Here is a 19,800-nt window from a genome sequence, read left to right as displayed (position 1 = left end):
CATCCTTGGAGAAAATTGCCTACCCTCTGGGAAGAATTAGAATCTACACTGGTGTGAACTAGGTGATAGAATATTACGTAAGATTGTCACACGGTGAAAAATTTAGAGGGTTTGGGTTTGCTAATATAGTAAATAGATAAAAGCAAAAAATTTCAAAATGGAGGATTGTTGTTGTTCTCCAGACTTTCTTCTTCTACTCCTCCATATTCTGCAGTAGAAGTAGTTTGGAATGATTGGACAAAGAATTCTGCAGTTCCTGTCTACGTGACTAGATGATTTCTTACACATTGGTGGAAAAGTAAAAATAAAGTAAGCTTTTAGTGACCATTGGTTAATTTACCTTTAAAAGGCTGTGCAAATCTTGATAACAGGGCATTCTCCTGCATTCTCAGCTCTGTGCTATGTCTGGGTCACATTAAGTGGCTCTATTTCTCTGATAAGACTTAATAAACAACTATCTGAAAGCAGAGAAGAGTCCATTCATCTCCCGAACTCCTGGCAAAGACTCTAAATTTCTCCCTCATCAGGGCAGGTGTAATTACAGCATGGTTAGTGTCATACCTAAAAGGCAGTGAAAATGTAACTACACTGCTCAAAGGTGCACAGCTATAACACAAGAGGCAGAAGATGGAATATGGGATCTCTACTCAAACTCAACTGGACAAAGGCCCAAAGCAATCTGATCCAGAGATCATACCCAGCTTATCATTAATAGAGACACCAAAGCTAGGAGAGTTTTCACAAGCAGAGCTATTTCCTCTAAAATCCACTGCCAGTGCGCTTGAAAGGAAAGGTCATGAATCTTCCCTGCAAATTAACAGGAGGATCCATGCAAAGCACAGCATTACAAATTGAGGTCTCTGAATGTTTTTATGCAATGAGTTTCTTTTCTCCATAGCTACCAAACACAAGGAAGAAGGTACAACAGAAATAACAAATAACCACATTTTTTGTTAAATTAAACATTCCTTAGTTTACCCCAGAGGTTTGTTCCCAAGTAGCTCAAGTTTATAACAGTAAATAAATATCAACTTTAATAATGAAATTGCTGCCAGAAAATTACAGAATCTATTACATATTTCTGTCAGCAGCTCCTGATTCTTGTTGGGAGGGTTCTCATACCACTGAAGACATTACTTTAAAAGACAAAAGCCAAATTCAATTATTCAAAAATCTTTATAATCAGGTTTAGCACCAAGTTAGTCTCTCTTCTCAACCACAGTCATGCCAGTGAGCATACTGACAACGTGACCACTCAGTCACAGCAACTCAAATCCCATTTTAAAAAACCAGTAAATCACACAGCCAAGGATGTATGCAATACTTTGTGTGCAAAATAAAACCCACCACTGCTTATTATGGCATGTTCTTGGTTTGCATTCAAAGGTTAGGGTCTGGAAGTTGTATCGAGGCAGGGGTTGGTCTCTTCTCCCAGGTAGGAAGTTACAGGACAAGAGGAAATGGCCTCAAGTTGTACCAGGAGAGGACATTGTGAACTGCATATTAGGAAAAATTTTTTCCCTGGAAGGGTGGTCAGGCATTAGGAACAGGCTGCCCAGGAAAGTAGCAGAATCCCCATGCCTGTAAGTGTTCAAAAAACATGTAGATGTGGCACTTGGGGACACAGTTTAATGGTGGACTTAACAGTGCTGGGTTAATGGTTGGGCTCAATCTTAGAGGTCTTCTCCAACCGTAATGGTTCTGTGATTGCACAATGTGTGTGCCGATGCTTTTGCATATGCTAACCTCTTCATAAAATTCAGAATTTGAACCATCTGAGTTTAAAACCAACTTTCAACTGCTTAAGACAGGTATAAAGCAATTCTAATTAACTCAAAATTAGAAATAAAAAGGCATTGGGAAATACCAAATCAAGGAAGTCTCTACAAGCAATAGTCCAGGAAACTCAAGGACAACAATGGGGAAAAAAGAAACATTCCTTTCACTTTACTCTGCTTTTGATAAGCTGTGCACAGTGCAATACCCCTAACCACCAAAAAATGCCAAGAACAAGCCATTTTCTTGTTTGCACAACTGCATTTGCAAGGTACAGAAGACCCATAAGTTTGAAATCACATACTTCTGCATTTTGTATCAATCTATTCAAAGAATTTTTAAATAAATCTATTTTTAATTACTCTAATATTTTAACTATCAAAATTCAATGCTGCAATGACAAATATATACAATATTTACTTTCTTCCCATAATGGATTCATTTCCACTGTGTGCAGCTGTTATTAGAATTTAAAAAAAAAAGCACTGGGGCTATGCTGTGGCAGAAACAAATCTGCAAAGAGTAGACTGGGTTTGATTCTGCTTTTGTACTTTCCTAAAAGTGTGTCTGCATTCAGAAACAGAAGTCCCTGAGTGTAAAAGGAAATGCTGTTTCCTTCTTGTGTGTTGAGAATAAAACATCATGTATTTGCAGCAAGTACCTGTGACAGTACATAGCTTTTACACTTCCACTGCTACCAACCTGTGGATGATACCTAGACATTGACTGGAGGAGGGCTCTGAAGACTCCATGCCTACTCTGAATACAAGTCAAACACAACTTACAGTGATCACAGTTTGTCCTTAAAAAATATCAGTAGTAGTGTCCTTACATGACAAGTCTGCTATATCCTGATATTTTGACAGTAGTTAAAATAAATGGAAGGAGAATAAATAAAGCCTATTTCTTTAAACTGAGGAAGTTTCAAGCAGAGATTCCACAATAAAGACTGTCAACAAGACAGAAGTGCAGTTCTCACTGACAGGCAGAAACATATTGCATGAAACACTTACTTCCAATCAGAGTATTTAATCCAAGTTAACCCAGGGTATTGTTATCACTTTGCCAGAATCCCTGTGGAGTTCTGATCAAACATGTAATGTATTAAACATTATAATAAACAGTGTAAGAAAATCTGAATGAATATATACTGTTATTTGTAAAGACCAGATACAGAATAGGAATTTGGCAGACAAATACAGATTTTTATAGCCTCAAAAAAATCCATTGACTGCCCATAGCAACAACCTACAGAGACAGAAAATACCCATCAGGACAGAAAGATCCAGGAACCACTTAATTACTCCTTAGTTATCCTGCAAATAAAAGGTGTAGAAAATTAGTTAACAGGTGTTTTATTCTACAGGGGGGAAATTTTAGGTGTATTTGAGGCTTGCTTATCTAGTTATTTTTGGGCTCTGAATGCTTCCAGATGTGTGGGGGAGGAAGTCTGCTCCCAGACCCAGAAGAAGACTCCAGTGAGGTCAGTGCTACTGAGAAAGAGCTACGAATGACGACTCCTAACAACTCCTTCACACTGCTCTCCAAAGGCAAAGGAGTAGGACCACCAGTGACAAGCAACATGACTTTCAATACCAATACCCTAAAGACATAAATCACAAGGCCACACAGTTATGAAGAACTCAAAAAGAATTTTGGACACTAACCTGCCTAAGTCACATCAAATAAGGGAGAATAAGGAAAACTGGTGTAATGTCACAGGGTAGATTGTCTAGACCTAAAAAACACACACCTTCCTCTACGTCCAAATCAGAGGACCTACCCAAAATAACAGTTACTTCAAACCATTTTGGGTTTGGTCATTCAAAACAGCAGTACATACCATATCTTATTGCACATACATCATACCTCTGTACTGCCAGAAACATTAACAAATTTCAGTCTCCAGCTTAAACTTCAGTTGATAAATTATAGCAAAACTCATAAGGATGTCCAAGTTTTGGCTGGGATTAAACTACAACAAAGGGGAAGAAAAAATATTTCTCTCCACTGCATATATTTCTATACTGCAAAGTTCAACTGCAATAGTTGGGAATAAAAGACTGAAAGCTCAGCTGCTGTTCATTTGTGGTTAACCTTTTTTTAATAGTTCACTAATTCTGACAGCTCCATAAACTTACAAAACTAATTTCTTTAAGAGCTAAGATCTCCTGCTCAGCAAGCAATTATCCAAAGATTAGTGTCTGGTAATTCATTTATTCCCTTCAATGAGCAGAAATAATGGGAATTGGGTTTCTGTGACTTTAAGCAGCTCATGCTCAGTTACCACCAGGTGCTCAAAGTCATCACAATGAATCAGAGCAGGAAAATACATTAATTGGATTAAGTGTTACTTCTACATTTCCCTCTTTCCAGTCAAAAGTGGAGAGCATCTTACCTCATTTAATGTAAGGAATGTAAAAGTAAGTGTAGTAAGAGTACTAAAACTATTAAAATAACAGAAGAGCATTTCCATTTTCCTGCATTTGTCCTCTGGTTTGAGAGCTCAGAAAAGCAGACAGCTGCAAACAAACTGTAGAAACCAGTGCTTCACCTTGGAAATTCAAATCAGTAAAGTATCAAGAGCTGATAAGCACAGGAACTCAGAGATCTGACAATTTGCTGCTGAAGATCAACAGCACAGCAAAATCTTGAGATTAATTGTCTACATAACATTAAGGGGAAAAGGGATCCATTTCAGAAAGGAAAAAACTAAAATATTCTTCAAGCCATTTTCTAACAGAGCAGCACTGACCTTTCCAGATACTGCCCATATACAGACAATAACTGTTAGGAAAAGAAGGAAGTGGCTCTTCATTTCCATGCAGCTTCCCAGCAGTGCCACTGGTTACCTACACCTGTTTAAGCCAAAACCAGGCAGCATGCTATTCTCAACTATTTTCATAGCAACTGGTCTATTTCCAGAGACACTAAAAGCATTACAGAACAAACAAAACCCCAAAAACCAACCAAGCCAAACAAAACCCCCCCAAAACACTCAAGAGAATATTCAAGTTAAATAAATGATAAAAACAAAATAGAAACATTTTCATATATAATATATATTGAGCATATATATGTGAGTACCAATGTGATCATTACCAGGGCTTTTTACACCAAGAGAAGAGCATACATAATTGTCTAGACTTTCAGACTCAGTTTTTCTATTGTTCTATATAACCTCTAATACCAACATAAAGTAAAGGTAACTACAAATTTCTTGTTATAGCTGAATACTTCCAAGTTTTAACTGCTGCAAGGTGGTCTTAAGCAGTTTCCTTAGAATAAGAAAACATTACCAGAGCAATTCCACTTGTACTTGGATATATCCAGCTAAGTCCTAGTTAGACAATTTACCTATTAGACAGCTTCCTCCTAAAAAACACTCCAAATTTAATTTGCAAGTATTTGGTTATCCTCCTGAGATGTAATTAATGCAAGAACAAAAGTCTCAAATAGCATATTAGCCCAGCCAACATTTAAAAAAAAAAAAAAAAAAAATTGAATGGCAGGTACCAACTGGCATCTCTCAGATACTTTGGCAAAGCATTAGTTCCTGCCATGACAAATTTCAGAGAAGCAATGCACTGCTTCAGAGAGGAAGCAATTTGCAGTTTCCAACATTCACCAAATGTGGGACTCAGCATGAATTCCCTCTCCCAGAGACAGGACATAACTGGCTGGCATCTATGTGTGCCAGCAGCTCTATAACCCTGCCAAGATCAAAACTGGAAACAAAAAGGTTAAAAGGCAGCTGGGGGGGGACACACCAAGCAGCTCTATCTTGCCTCCAAGAACAAGCTTTACAAGTCTACCAATGCTGGTTGGTAAAATACTTCAACTTTTTTGATGTTTACATACTGATTTTTTTTTTTCCCTTCTTTGTAGCATAACTTTGCTCATCAACAAACCACTAGCCTCAATCATACCTGGAAAAGCTGCCTATAACTGCCTCATATTTGGAAACAGCTGAAACAAATCCAGCACCTATAATTACAGTCTAACTGGTGGGAATTATATAAATGAATTTAAGCGTTCCAAATACAAGATGAATTTACCTTTCAGAATCATTCAAAAGTGTTGGCCATGAAGTCAGCATCAGCCTGTTTTCCATATGCCATGAAGTAAATTCTAGAGCAATTAGAAGCTGAAGCTCATACACAGTCACATGGAAGACTCTTCAGCAAATAGAGCTAAATTACTGACTACATGCAAGATCAGAGCATCAAAGAGTTCCACAGGGCATAGCTTTCTGTATCGATCCTATCAGGCTCTGATAAACCTTCAAAAGAAAGATAACTTTGGCAATAACCCCTCTAAATATCCAACTAACCAGGTTTGTAAATGTGACCTCTAACTAGCATGGACTGGTGTGTATGTCATTGTGGATACTGTTAGTCAGAGCAAAGACCACGAAGATGTATCACATATTCATAAGGGTATGACAGTACTTTCTGGTGTTCTACAGGACTCAACTTCCATGTGAAAGCACCCGAGTGTAGATGCCTGTGTTAGTGAGGAGTCAAAGCTCCCACTAGAGGCAGTGGAGACCTAGTCAGCACAGCTTGGGTTAACTGCAGACTTTCAGCCCACCCTAAAGTCTGCATCTGCCCAGCTGAGTAACTCTCCACAAACCACTAAATGTACTCAACAGACCTCTATCTACTATAATTTGCCAGTTGAATTCCATACCTTGCCAGTTTTCTCCAGGTGTAACACCACTCTCACATATTTTGCATCACTGTCTGAAAATGTCACCCAACATACCAGTGCAGCAAAACAGACACGCAGAACAAAGCTAAAGAAAAAAAACCCCAATGAAAGCAAAATGCACATTACTGGTACAGTGTGATGTTAAGCATGACTGAATGACTGGGACCAGTGCCATTTAGGAAGGCTGCATCTCACCTCAGTCCATATCACGCCTTTCAGAACATAAAAAAACCCTCCAACCATCACATCTGCTTCAGCATTCCCATAGTGACCCAGATAAAAACAGGAAAAAAGGTAAGGGAGGGGAACAACTATATATAGTTTACCCATTTATTATTTTAACACATGCCAGATATAACTACTGAGGGTAAAAACGTAACTATAATACTTGAAACTCTTCTTAAATTGGAGACAAGCATATGAACAGACTGGCTCTAAAAGCCTATGATACTGTCTTCCCTCACAAAACATTTGTGATATCCTTGTCTTACACTAAACTGAAATTCATTACTTACAGAATTTCACAGAAGCTATGCCCATCTAAGCTAAAACAATCACACACAGGAAAATGCCTTACGATAATGAAATTACTTCATAAAAATGGAGAGGCAGCTAAAGACAAAAAGTAACTGCTAAAGCAAACAATGCCAACAGCAAAGCATAGCTGTAACCAGAAGCAGCTTGGAACACAAGCACTTATATGAACAAACAAGTCTGTGGATGCAGCATTCTCACTGGAGTGTGGCTTAACAAGATGTCCCACTTTTAAAAGAAGCAGATACCTTTGATCTCTTCTTCACCAGCCCTAACAATAAGTGGAGGCTCCTTTTTCCTTCCTCTGCATTTACACTAGTCCTGAACTCCGCTCATTTCACTATCTTTGTGTAAACACTGCTAAGCCATTCTTTAACCACCTCTTAGTCTATGACTCAATTGATGTCTGTTTTACACAAAGCTACACTCAACACTTCACTAAAAGGTTGGCCACTACAGGCACTTATTCAAGAGAAAAGGACTTTATTCATTATATAATTCCACAGTTGGTGGCAAGATCACCTTAAAATTAATTCACCACTCCCAAGCTATGAGTTTTGCACAAAAGATAGGTGGTAGTACTGGCAATAAGGATATAGGGAGCCTGAGAGAAAAAGTTAATTCATAGCCCTTGTGATTTTTCTGTCATGAAATTTAAAGTTCATAAAAAGCAGAGCTTATAAACTGAAAGGCAAATCATATCCTGGGGTGCATCAGGAACAGCATCACCAGCCAGCCAAGAGAAGTGATTTTCCCACTTTGCTCTGCACTGGGGCAGCCTCACCCCAAGTTCTGAGTGCAGCTTTGAGTGATACAATATAACAAGGGTATAAAGTGTTAGAGAGCATCCAAAGGAGGGACACAAAGATGGTGGAGAGTCTAGAGGGGAAGCCATATGAGAAGGGACTGAGGTCACTTTGTTCATCCTGAAGGAGACTGAGGGGAGACCTCATGGCAGTCTACAACTTCCTCATGAGGGGAAGAGGAAAGGCAGACACTGATCTCTTCTGTGGTGACCAGTGACAGGAGCCAAGGGAATGGCCTGAAGTTGTGTCAGGGGAGGATTAGGTTGAATATTAGGAAAAGGTTCTTCACCCACAGGGTGGCTGGGCACTGGCACAGGCTCCCCATGGAAGTGGTCACAGCACCAGCCTGACAGAGTTCAAGAAGCGTTTGGATAATGCTCTCAGGTACATGGTGTGATTCTTGGGGTCACCTTGTCCACCTTACTGTTACCCACTTCTAAGTATGACCACTCCTAGTTATCTTTTAGAGTCCACTGAGCCTCCTCTACGTCAGATTTTAGTTTAACACACAAATGAAAGGTAGTAAGCAGGTTTTAAGCCATCGGGACCAAGTTGTGGTATCTTAATCACAGAAATTACTCTCTTCCAAAAAAACAAATAGTGTGTTGAAGAGGAATTCCAGAACAGTTCATGGAGCACTCTATAGAGCGCTGCAAAAGATCAAGAAAAGCAGAGCCCTAACCCTCTTTTTTAAAGCAATGTCTTGATAAAAAATAATGATCATCTTTTCTTTTTAAGAATATTGTTCATATTATCCCCGTCTTCTGCACAGTAAACACTGTTTCCAGAGAATTTACACTGCTTATAAACAGGAAGCTATGAGAAATGCTAAGATTTATCACCTTCAGAAAACAACATAATTTCAATATGAAAATTTGCTACAAGTTTTAAGTTTCTATGTTTTCCATCCTGATCCTTAATTTGAAACCTAGAGGAATGCTGTCACATTAAGAACCCACATCCTTTTTGTTTGAAACTCCAGAACAACCACTTAGGTCCAGATGGAGGCGGTTTTAAAGACATGATAAAATTTTTACCTGGCTTTGAAGTTTACTGTTTATAGCACTTCTCTTACCTACTCTGATCAGGAAAATATGCACCTGGAATACTGGTAAGTGGGATACCACATAAAACAGAAAAGAAATCTCAATTACTCAGACAGTATCCCAAAAAACAAGCAGCAGAATAGTTTGTAGGATGTCTTTCTCTACCTGTATTTTCCCAATACAATTATCCTTAATAAATACAGTTAAATTATCTACAAAATATTTAAAAATATTTTTACTAACTGCTGAAATACGATATTTTCAGCCAAAAAAGTTAATACAGTATATAATTCTTGGCACAACCTCAGTGCAGAGACTGAACCTGTATCACATAACATACATTAAGTTAAATGCCTTAAACCACATATACAGAAGATCAATACTGCTGCATGAGGTAGTGTAAATTGCATGCAACATACTATTTTCCTTGCCTAATATCAGAAAAAGTAAAAAAAAAAAGTCAGAACACCAGAGCTGGGTCACGCTGACTAAACTTCTGACTGCATACAAAGACTAACATTGTCCATACCAATTTTGTGCAGTTCTACTCCAGCCTTTCCAGTAATTTACCCAATTCTGTCCCAGTTTCCCCCCCCACACCTTCAAGGGTCAATGATTTCACTGCATGAAACTAAGTATCCATTAAACTGCTGCACTATGAACAAAATACCTTGATGCGTACAGAGGTGTAAAAAGCTGATAATGCTTCATGCTCCAATTTATAAAAAAATGGGGTTACTCTGATAGGATTAGAAAATACATCCCAGGCTTGCACATTTAACTTCCAGAAAACTTCCTAGTGTTGATTTAATTTTCTAGATCACTGCCAGTAGCCAGCTGTGGCAGAAATTATAAACTGAGAGTTCCAATTTCTTTCAAGTCTGGAATGCAATGATGGGTTTTGAAGAGCCTAAGCTACATAAATATTTCAAAGGTAGGAAATTACTTGAAGTTATAAAAGAACAAAGGGCAACTTCAAATTCCCTTTTGTGTGCCAAGATCATTAAGGCTTTCTTTAAAGTACACACCTTCAGTTTTGTCACACACACAACAACTTAATCCAGTAAACTCAAGTGGCCACAGGCAGTATTTCCACAGACAAATTGAAGAAGAATCCAAAAGTCATCACGAAAATAGTACATTCAAGATTTGAAAAAAATATTATCTAGCAATACTAAATGAACTTTTTGATAAGGCCGTTACTCTGAACCATGACAGATATCAGCGTCATGTCCAAATATGCACCACAGTTCAGGCCCTCAGTTTCAATCTCACGTGCTTTGAGGTTAACAGCATCTTTAGGTAAAGCAGCACTACCACACCTTACTTCCTCTCAAAAACAAGCAGCATTGTATAGAAGCAGATGTCATCAGCCAGTTTCAACCACTTTGGAACTACTACAGTACTACAATACACACCAAACTGGAGCACACTAACAACAAACAGGCTCAGTCTGACCTGTGGATCCCACTGAGATTGGAACAATCCAAGCATGTTCAGTTACAACACAGGATCAAGTTACTGTCCTAGAAAGGGGCTGTGTACCCCAAGCACACACAGTGCTTCCAACTCTTTGGACAAGAGCTACCAGCCTCCTTGGACAAACCAAATCTTGTTTTTACACTAATATTCTTGTTGTTCAAGTGTTCACTCTGTATGTGGCTTAGCTGCTATCCAGACTCTAACCTAGAGCAGCCTAAGTAGCTCCTTAAGAGACACATGGCTAGTACATGCCTGGGTACAGAAAACAAACAAGGCAAAGTCACAGAAGTCAGTCCAAGGACAACAGGCAGGTTTAGAGTGCTGATACCAGAGAAAGCACAGACAAAAGTCTCCAAAGATTCAGCCCATCTCAACACTCACTCAAGATCACTTGGAAATGAACACTAACCTTCTCTTGAATTCTTTGATTCTTAAGCTTTCAATGCAATATAGAAAGTGCTAAAACTAGGACATCTTGAATTAGAACAATCTCTTTTGATGTTGTGAAGTAAAGCAGGGGTTTTGGGGTTTTTCCTTTCTGCAGAACAGAAACTTCCCTATCTGGTACACAAGAACACTGTTCCTGGTCTATTATAATGAACTTGCCACTATGAAAGTTATGTTTTGGTCCAAGAGAAAGGATTGTTCATTCATTCTAGACTGCAAAACCTTAGAAGATCACAGTTTATTTACAACATTATATCTTAGTGTTTTATCATTGTTCAGTTACAGCACTGATAAAATACAGTTAAAATTATATGATGGTACCAATATATATCAACATACATCTTTATTGTAAACTAGAAGACTTCTTTATTTACCCAATGCATTTTCTATCTGTAATATTTTTACTGAAGCATCTTGAAAAATGGCTAAATCCAGATCAGGAGCCAGAAGACAATCTTTACTGCACGTTTTACAAATAATTTCCAAGAGGACAACAGCTAGAGACTAAGAGAAATTAATAGTTAGTATGTTTTAAATTAGATATTATTCCCCCAACATATGTTCTTAAAAATGCAAAAGAAAAAACCCTGTTGTGGTACTTGGAAGGTATACATAAAGTACAGCTCTACTGGACAAAGCACACTGCAGAAGATAAACAGCCAAAGATTTCACTACTTCTGCTTACTCAGCAAAAACACAGCAAGAAAATTGCTTTACAACTTCCAGTCTAAGTACAAGTCCCTACCACCTAAGTGAGACCATGCTCCATGGGATTACAGACCTGCTGCTGATAACAAAGAGGCTGGGCTCAACATCCCAGTAATCCCTTCCTGTGTGTGGGAACAAGCCAGCACTGATCATTTTTAAATTGGTCCCATCCGCACTAAAGGGCTGGTATTAACTTAGCTATTAGAACCAGTCATTCCTATCCAGTTCCCATGAAAATTAAAGGCAAGATCTAAAACAGAGCTGCTGTTATTGTAATGAATTACATTTCTGGAACTAAAACAGATAGTGTAAGATCACAAGGGAATGTTTTCTCATAGAATTATCCTTTCTGTACATATTTGCTGAAGCTTGAATATGTGCCATATTTACAGTGGACTGAGGCTGCATGGTTTGTTCACAAAATGAAAGAATAAAAAAAAAGTCTTTGGAAGATATAAGAAAGAACCTATATCATTACTTCACACAAGGACTATGCTAAAATCAAGCAGTTATACTACGAGTGCTACATTAGCTTGGATGCAAGTAATCAGTGCCTCTCCTTCCCTGGAGTTGACAGAGCAAAAGCAATTTCAAACTGGGTAATTACTTGCTGAGCATTATAGCTCAATGTTTATTGAAAATCCTTACTTGCCTTAGCAATACACAGCAATGTAAGTCAGAATTTTCTGACTATTTCTCTCATTTCAAAGCGTGATCTTTGATGTGTAGAACTCTATTAAAACAGTGTGGCAGGCAGCAGGCACTCAGATGCCTGCGGAGGTGTGTGCTGGTGCAGTATTTGTGTTACCAGGTGAGGGAAATGTGGGAGGGGGTCAGCACAATGCACAACACTGGAGGCGACAAAGGATTGACTTCACCTTCTCTGAGACCTTCAGGCATCAAAAGCCTGACACACCAAAGATGCCAAAGGTGGAGCAGGCAGCCTGATTACTACTGTGAATCCAGCAAAGGGCAGCAAATAGAAAGGAACTGGAGCATCTGACACACAATAACAGGCTGAGAGAGGTGGTGTTGGTTAGGTTCAAGCAGGAAAGGCTGGAGGGGGCAATCTTCACATGCACAAATACCCAATGAAAGGATGTGAAAAGACACTGAGCCAAACTCTTCTCAGTGATATTCTGACGAGAAGCAAGAGGCAATGGACAAATTCAAATAGGGAAAATTCCATTTAAAGGTAAGAAAAATCTTCTTTGCTCAGAGTAGTCAAACATTGGCACTCCAGAGGCTCTGGAGTGTCCATCCTTGCAGACAGTCAAAACTCAACTGGGCAAGGTCCTCAGAAGCCCACTCTAGTAGATATTGCTCCAAGTAAAGGCTACATTAACCAGTTTGTTATTATCCCTAATTAACTCAGACTGGCTAAAAGAGTAAACAGACATATTATGCTATAATAGTTTAAGAACAGTCTACTACATTGCTTCATACAAGACTAGTAACTCAATAATGGAAAGAGAGATCAATAACACTTCAAGATGGCCTTTAATAATGCTCCTTTCACGAGGCTAAAGAAATCATGATAAAAGAGACTGAACATTATGAGGAAACTGGAAGTATCTGGAGGCAAGCAGACTGTTGAAAAATGAAATCATGTTTATGGATAGGCAAACACCAAGCACATGTACACCTTGCTAAGCCTAAGAAAAAGGTTTATTAATAAACATACACATTTTGCTAACTTCCCCTTTAGACAGCAGTTATTTAGAGCAACTCAAAAATGAGGAGGGGATCTGAGAAACCTCAAAGAATGGTAGCCAAAAAATGGATGAGTAAGATGACATTGAACAGACTACAGGGACCAATTAAACAAAAAGTTGAAGAACAAGGAGTAATGCACACTGGAAAACTTCAAAGTCAACTAAGCTTCACTGACTGCAGGTACTAATAATAAGCAGCAAGAAAAATATTATGTTATGTAAATAATGAAAAATAGCACAATATCAGAGTGCATCATTCATTCCAGAAAACAGCAAAGCCTCATTTTGCAACATGACACAGTACCTTTCTTCTCTACATTACAGACAGTTAGAGCAACAGAGACCTTGGCAAAGAAATAACATTAGGAGTATGAAAGGTATTTCACATGCAACAAAATTATCATGAATAAAGTACAGTAAAACTTAGTATTTCAATGGATTTGTACGAAGGAGATTTTAGAGGATATGGTTTTGTCTGGCACGCAGCACACCAGAGCTCACAACTTGAGGCATGTGAATTTAATGCAGAGTGGTGACAACTGCCAATCATCTTTATAGGGATGTTTCATCCCTATGAGATTCAAGTACTGCCTCCAAAGAAACCCACAAAAATTAACTGGTAACTAACTAGCTTTCAGACACATTAGGAAAATTATTCTCCCTAACAAAGCTGATTTTTTCAGGTTAATCTAATTCAGGAAGAATCTAACCAATGTGAAATCCAACATAAGAAAAAACAAAGACAACCCAAATAATCACTCTGCAAACTAGTTATCAACACTACAAGATAAACGCTCCAGAGCTGGATGCATGAAGACATGTGCATGCGTGTATGCATAAACAGTAGTGGTATTAATCATTCTGCTCTAAACAAAGACAGCATACCACAGAAATTGCCTTCAACTTTCCAGTTTGACCCAGTCATATCATGATATCAACTACTACAGAATCTTCATTTGCATATGTATTTATAATCACAAAGCCAGGTCAAAGGGGTACAAAAATGACTGCAGCTGAATAAAATGAATCATTGCTTACACATCAGGTTAGAACTCACTGCTGGTTCCCGCTCTGATTTCAATAGCCACACAAACATGGGAAGGCAAGCAGACTACAGCAGCACTGATAATAATGTAGTGCACTATATAAGCAGTTCCATTGTTTCCTTGTGTAGCCATTTTTTTGTTCAAAACTGAAGTCCAGCTTTTTATGGAACTACATCTTCCATTGCAATGCAATCCTCACTGACCGAGGTGTTATACAGTATAATTCCTTGTATCTCACACAAATTATACTTGTGTACTCTGGTAACTTCTGTGTTCCAAATTTGACTTGCTACTTCTTAGAAAGAAAAGTCAGTTGCTCTCTCATAAGCCATGTGACACAGTTCCAGCTTGCCAAGGTTCCCAATTTACTGGATACAGCAGCCCACAGACTTCGAAACACAAGTGTGGTTCTGAAGGACAGCTGCACAACAAGGACTTGAATTATATCAAAATTGCTGATGGTCTTTATCCCTGAAGGAAAACTTGGGAAGATATCAAAAGATTCAAAAGAGTAAAGGAAAATGTCAAACTGTCCTGTGAAATTAAAAAGCCAGCCCTGCTCAGAAAAATTTAGATACCATACAAGGCAGCAGTTCATGTGTTCTCAAACCTTGTAGATCTTTGTAGTCATTCAACATTATCTTCTCAGTATCTGAATTACAGCCTGAATATGAAAGTAAAATCGGAATTCCCCTCCCTGCCTTATCAGACCCTCAGCAATCCAGGTCCAAGAGTCCCGATGCTGCCAACAGTGCTCAGCCAGTCAATCAATCATCCTGATATCCAGATATGTCACCAAAGGCTGCACCTTAGAGAGCCAAACCCAGGGAGAGGCATACAAGCACACAGATAACCAGTCCAGGCAAGGTGAGGCGGTGTCTTCTAGGAACACTGGCTAACAAAGCAAACACGTGGATGCAGAACTCTAACAGCAGTACACACTCCCTGTGCAGGTGATACTTGTACACGAGAGAGTAATCCAGTGGAGTTACAGAGTCAGCATTGCAAATCAAAGAACAAGGAGCAATTAAAGTAGTGGAACTAGTAATTTTATCTTTTTTTTTTTTTAATGAAAGCTACCATTTTTACCTCTGTTTCCACTAGTATCACAGTATTCATTTTCCTTTTGAAAACAAGCACAGATATATATGCACATAAAATATATAGTAGAGGCACCTATCAAGACAGCACAACATGGGATTAGATGGGGCTCACACACAAATCTCTGAGATAACAACAGGACTGGCTCAGTGCTCCTTCCAACAACAACTCCAATAGGGAAAGGAACCAAGTGCTCTTCCTGCCAGACTCTGGACTGGTCTGAGGATCAAATCCTTTCCCTTCAATGGTGATCAGACTACAATTGCATTTGAACACTGGAGGCCAGCTAGGTCTGCCCTATTTCCAAGGACCACGAGCCTCCTGTATTTCATTGCCATTGTTTTTTTCCACCCAACTTGTTCCTCAAACACAATGAACTATAAACAATGAACAGAGTGTTTCCTGAGACTTCAGGCACACCTTTCTAGAAGTTTTATACTTATACTACGGAGTTTTCCTCTTCTGCAGTTGTGCATCCATTAGCTTTTGAACAAAAAATGGCTACACAAGGAAACAATGGAATTGCTTATATAGTGCACTACATAAGCAAAGAAATTCAATTTTTGCTAATATAAATACCAAAATACTGTGTACTAGTTATGTTCAAATTTTTTTCATAAAAAGGTGTCCCTTGAAGGCATTTTTGAACCCTCTATGACCCACAAGTTTTGCAATTAATACTCCTAAATCCTGCAACAATGTTAATTATAGTCCTTTATCTTACTTATCAAGTCCTGATGCTGCATGCTGGAAACAGCCTTGCTACCTCGCCTGTACTTTTGCTCCCTTCCACTCCTCATCTGCAAGGTAGAGTCACTTCTTCACTACAGCTTCCTCCATTCTGCTTCCTCCCTTTTTGCCTTTCACATTGATAAATACCCACCCATCTACTAACACTAACAAAAATAGCACAGACTATGATACTTAGGGCCCTCCCATTTTGCCTTGCATTGACTTTTAAGATATTACAAGATGTTATTGAGAGATACCAAAATCAGCATGTATTATAACCTACTTAATTCCTCTTTTTGGGAAGAACACCAGGCAAGAGACAACTATTGACTGGTCCCAAAAGAGCAGGCACACAAAATCTTCCAGCAACATATATGCTTTAGCCAACAGCTAAGTAATCCCGTAGTAAAAAAAAACCAACAAACTAAAGAACCACAAACAGACCTGAATTCTTTGGTACTGTGGATCAACTGCAAAATTCCACAGACACCTGGGGTCCTTAAAGAAATTACCCAGAATGCTCATGCCTCTCAAAAAATCAGCATTTCAGATATTAAAGAAATCTTTTTTTCCAGAAGGATTAGACTATTAAACTTTGCTTTCCAAAGCAAAGCCACACAGCAAGAAAACTTTCGTTACAAATTCCAGTTTTTCAATTCATTAAACTTAACTCAGTTACCACTGCCAGGTTTGAGTTGCAATCAGTCCAAACACAAGAGACTCAGCAGATTAAGTATTTGAATCAATACCATGAGAATGATCAGGTTAGTTTTTTCTAACACTAAAGTCATAGTGACTTTTCCCTTCAGTCATTCTGTTTCTTCCTACAGCAATGCCAGCTAATCCATCAGTGTTCAATAAGAGCTATTTTAAGTGCAATTTGCCATTCCTGATCATAGCTCTCCTTTATGGCAACATAAGTATTGTACAATTTGTTTAGTTCAGCTCACATTTGGTCTTATCTCCACAAGTTTCTGGGCAAATGAGGCTCAACGCTAAGAAGCAAAAAGTTGTGCTTGAGACCTGTTGCTTAGCCCTTACAGTACCTCAAACTCATCAAGGCACTTTCAGGTATTAAAAGGAAAGGTACATTTTTATCTGCTGTGCTTTTGTTTACAGGCGACTTTCTGTATTTGCAGTCCTCCTTCATATGCACATAAGTAATCTAGTCAAGGCAGCTATCTTGCAGTATTTCCCCTAATTTGAACCCATTTGGATTTAAAAAAAAAAAAGCAAAATTAGCGCTTTCTGCATTACCCAAACCAGAGTACATCTGATAAAGCAAAACAAAGTGAAACAAAGTGAAGCTGTAGCTTTTTTTTTCCCCTCAAATGACTTAAAAAGCAATACGGGAGGTGGTGGCTGCATCCAGCACTCAGAACCCTTCCTGCTCTTCTAAGCAGGATGCAAAACAACTGGGCTCTATAGCCAGGTTCCATTTTTTTCCCCCCCTCCCCATTCTTTCCTGCAGTTAGGCAAATTTTTAAAAACATGGGTGGAGCACACCCACAATCTCACCTCACTCAAACACCAGTGGTGCAACTACCCTTCTGGAAGGTAGGAGATAATTTCAATTTTTCTCTTGTTGATTATTTTGACTACTGCACTAGTACCTAAAGACTTTTCTTTTTAAGTACAAGACAATAATTTTTAAGAGATTATTACTACAGAACCACATCCTCAGAAAAAGCAATTACACCTCTGTACAATGAAGAGGCAGAGCCACCCACTTGCTTCTGCATTTCTGACTGGCCAGGTGCTCCCAGGTCAGTATGTAGATGTTCACAGCACCTTCTCTGAATCTCGTTCTTCTCCTGTGCAGGCTAATGAGCCTAGGCACCTACTTCTGGTGCATTTCCCTTCTGAGAAACAGGCACTGCCCAACCTGATGCGCAGATGCGGCTTCCCATCTTCCTAGTTCAAGAACACTGGGGAATACACCTTGTATATTACTGCAAACTGTTCAAATGCCAGAGAGAACATCACTTAATGCTCCACCACAGCTTTTCAGCTTTCCTACTTCAGTCTAAACACCTGCCCTGGTTTTCTACTTCAGACAAAAATAGTTATTAGGCTGCAGGAGGAAAATTAACTTCTTTGTCTTAGCATCTCAACTTTAGGTGCTCTTATGCAAGTATTAAGGAAGCCATGAATTTCAAAAGGTCTGTAACGCCCACTGGGTACTGAGAAAGTTTTCTAGAAGGCTTACACCTCTGCAAGGCTACATAGCTGGAACACGCTTTTTTGAGAAAGGAAAAAAGACATTAAAAGACAGTGTTTATTTTTCAATATTTCATTTTAAAGGATAGCTTCGTGTTAAATTATTATGTAAGTCAACTTTATTATTTACTATATATAATAAATTATAATTTTCATTTACTATAATAAATTATAATTCTGTTAACTTTGTTATTATTCCAAGAGCCAAAAACTGCATTTCCTCAACTTACAAAGTCAGAACACAAGACACTTTCCACAGAAAACATACATAAAATAAAACAGAATGTATGCTTACCTTTTAACTACTTGAATCTTATGTGTCTAAAGTGCTTTAGATCAGTAACGTGTGAGAGTACTGTCAATGTCTTTAAAGTGTAATAAATATCATTAACCTCACTGGCGAGTTTTGTGACACTGGTTGCAGCAGTAAATCTGCACATCAAAATGCAATATATCAAGCCCATTCTTGATATATTTTAAGTGTCACTATACCCCCTTTAGGCTAACGGGGGGAGGGGAAATGAAGGTTTCTGCGACCAGGAGTGTGCATTATAACCCATAATGCAGGACGGCAGATGCCTAAAGATCCATCTGTGGCAGAAGCGAGAGCACACCTGCTCCTCTCCCCGCACCCCAGGAGGTCGCTGCCCCGGGGGCCAGGGAGGCGAGGGGAGCTCCCCTTGCCATCGGGGGGTATTCCCGAGCGCCCCAGCACAGCCCCACATGCAGCGGAGGGGCAGGCTCTGACCCGGCCCTCCAGAGGGGTCTCGCTCCTGCGGCCCCCCGAGGCTCGGGGGCTGACGGAGAGGCACCGCCGGCAGCGAGAGGCCCCGGCCGGGACACCTTCGGCGCCCGGGCTACTTCCCCGGCCGCCCCTCACCTGTTTTGAAGACCAGCTGCTTATCCTCGCTGCTGCCGAAGAGCCGGAGCATGGAGACGAAGAGGACCCCGCATGAGTTCTGAATGCCGAAGACGGCGCCGTTGCACCACATGGCGGCCAGCATCACCACCCAGCCCCAGCCGCCCTCGGGGGGCTCCGGCGCCGCAGCGCTCCCGGAGCAGCCCGCGCTCCTGGGGGCCTCCGCCGCCGCCCGGGGCTGGGCCCCGCTCTCGCCGCTCCCGGGACACCACTCGCCGCCGTTCGCCCGCCGCGGCTCCTCGACCGCCGGCGGGCCGGGCAGGGGGGTCGTGGCGGCGGGGTCTCCCCCCGCGTCCTGCGGCTCCAGCTGCTCGCTCACCGGCGCCATCCTCGGAGCGGGCGCGAGACCCTCCAAGCGCGCCGCTCCCGCCTTCCTCCTCGCCACCTCTCGTCCCCTACCCCCTTCAGCCCCTGGCTGCGGAGGCTACGGGCATCCTGCGGCGCCCTGCCCTCTGTCCGCCCGCCGGCGTGCGAGACCCAGCAAGGCCAGCACACACCCACCTCGTCCCGCCGCACCACCGCCGCTTTATTTTAAAAGGGGGGCTCCCTCGGGGG

General features: G+C 40.2%; 1 protein-coding gene across 1 annotated transcript in view; it reads right to left on the bottom strand.

The window, feature by feature from the left end:
* SLC16A10 (solute carrier family 16 member 10) overlaps positions 1-19,573 on the bottom strand; it is a 69,508-nt gene extending 49,935 nt beyond the window's left edge. Inside the window, exon 1 of the mRNA XM_032101491.1 lies at positions 19,207-19,573. Within this exon, the coding sequence (XP_031957382.1) occupies positions 19,207-19,573 (367 nt within the window). The remainder of the gene's footprint in view (positions 1-19,206) is intronic.
* Positions 19,574-19,800: the final 227 nt, after the last annotated feature.

Source organism: Corvus moneduloides, chromosome 3, assembly GCF_009650955.1.
Source record: "Corvus moneduloides isolate bCorMon1 chromosome 3, bCorMon1.pri, whole genome shotgun sequence".
In the NCBI taxonomy this organism is placed as follows: domain Eukaryota; kingdom Metazoa; phylum Chordata; class Aves; order Passeriformes; family Corvidae; genus Corvus; species Corvus moneduloides.
Note: the sequence above shows the minus strand (reverse complement) of the source record. Positions and strands in the feature narration are given on the sequence as shown.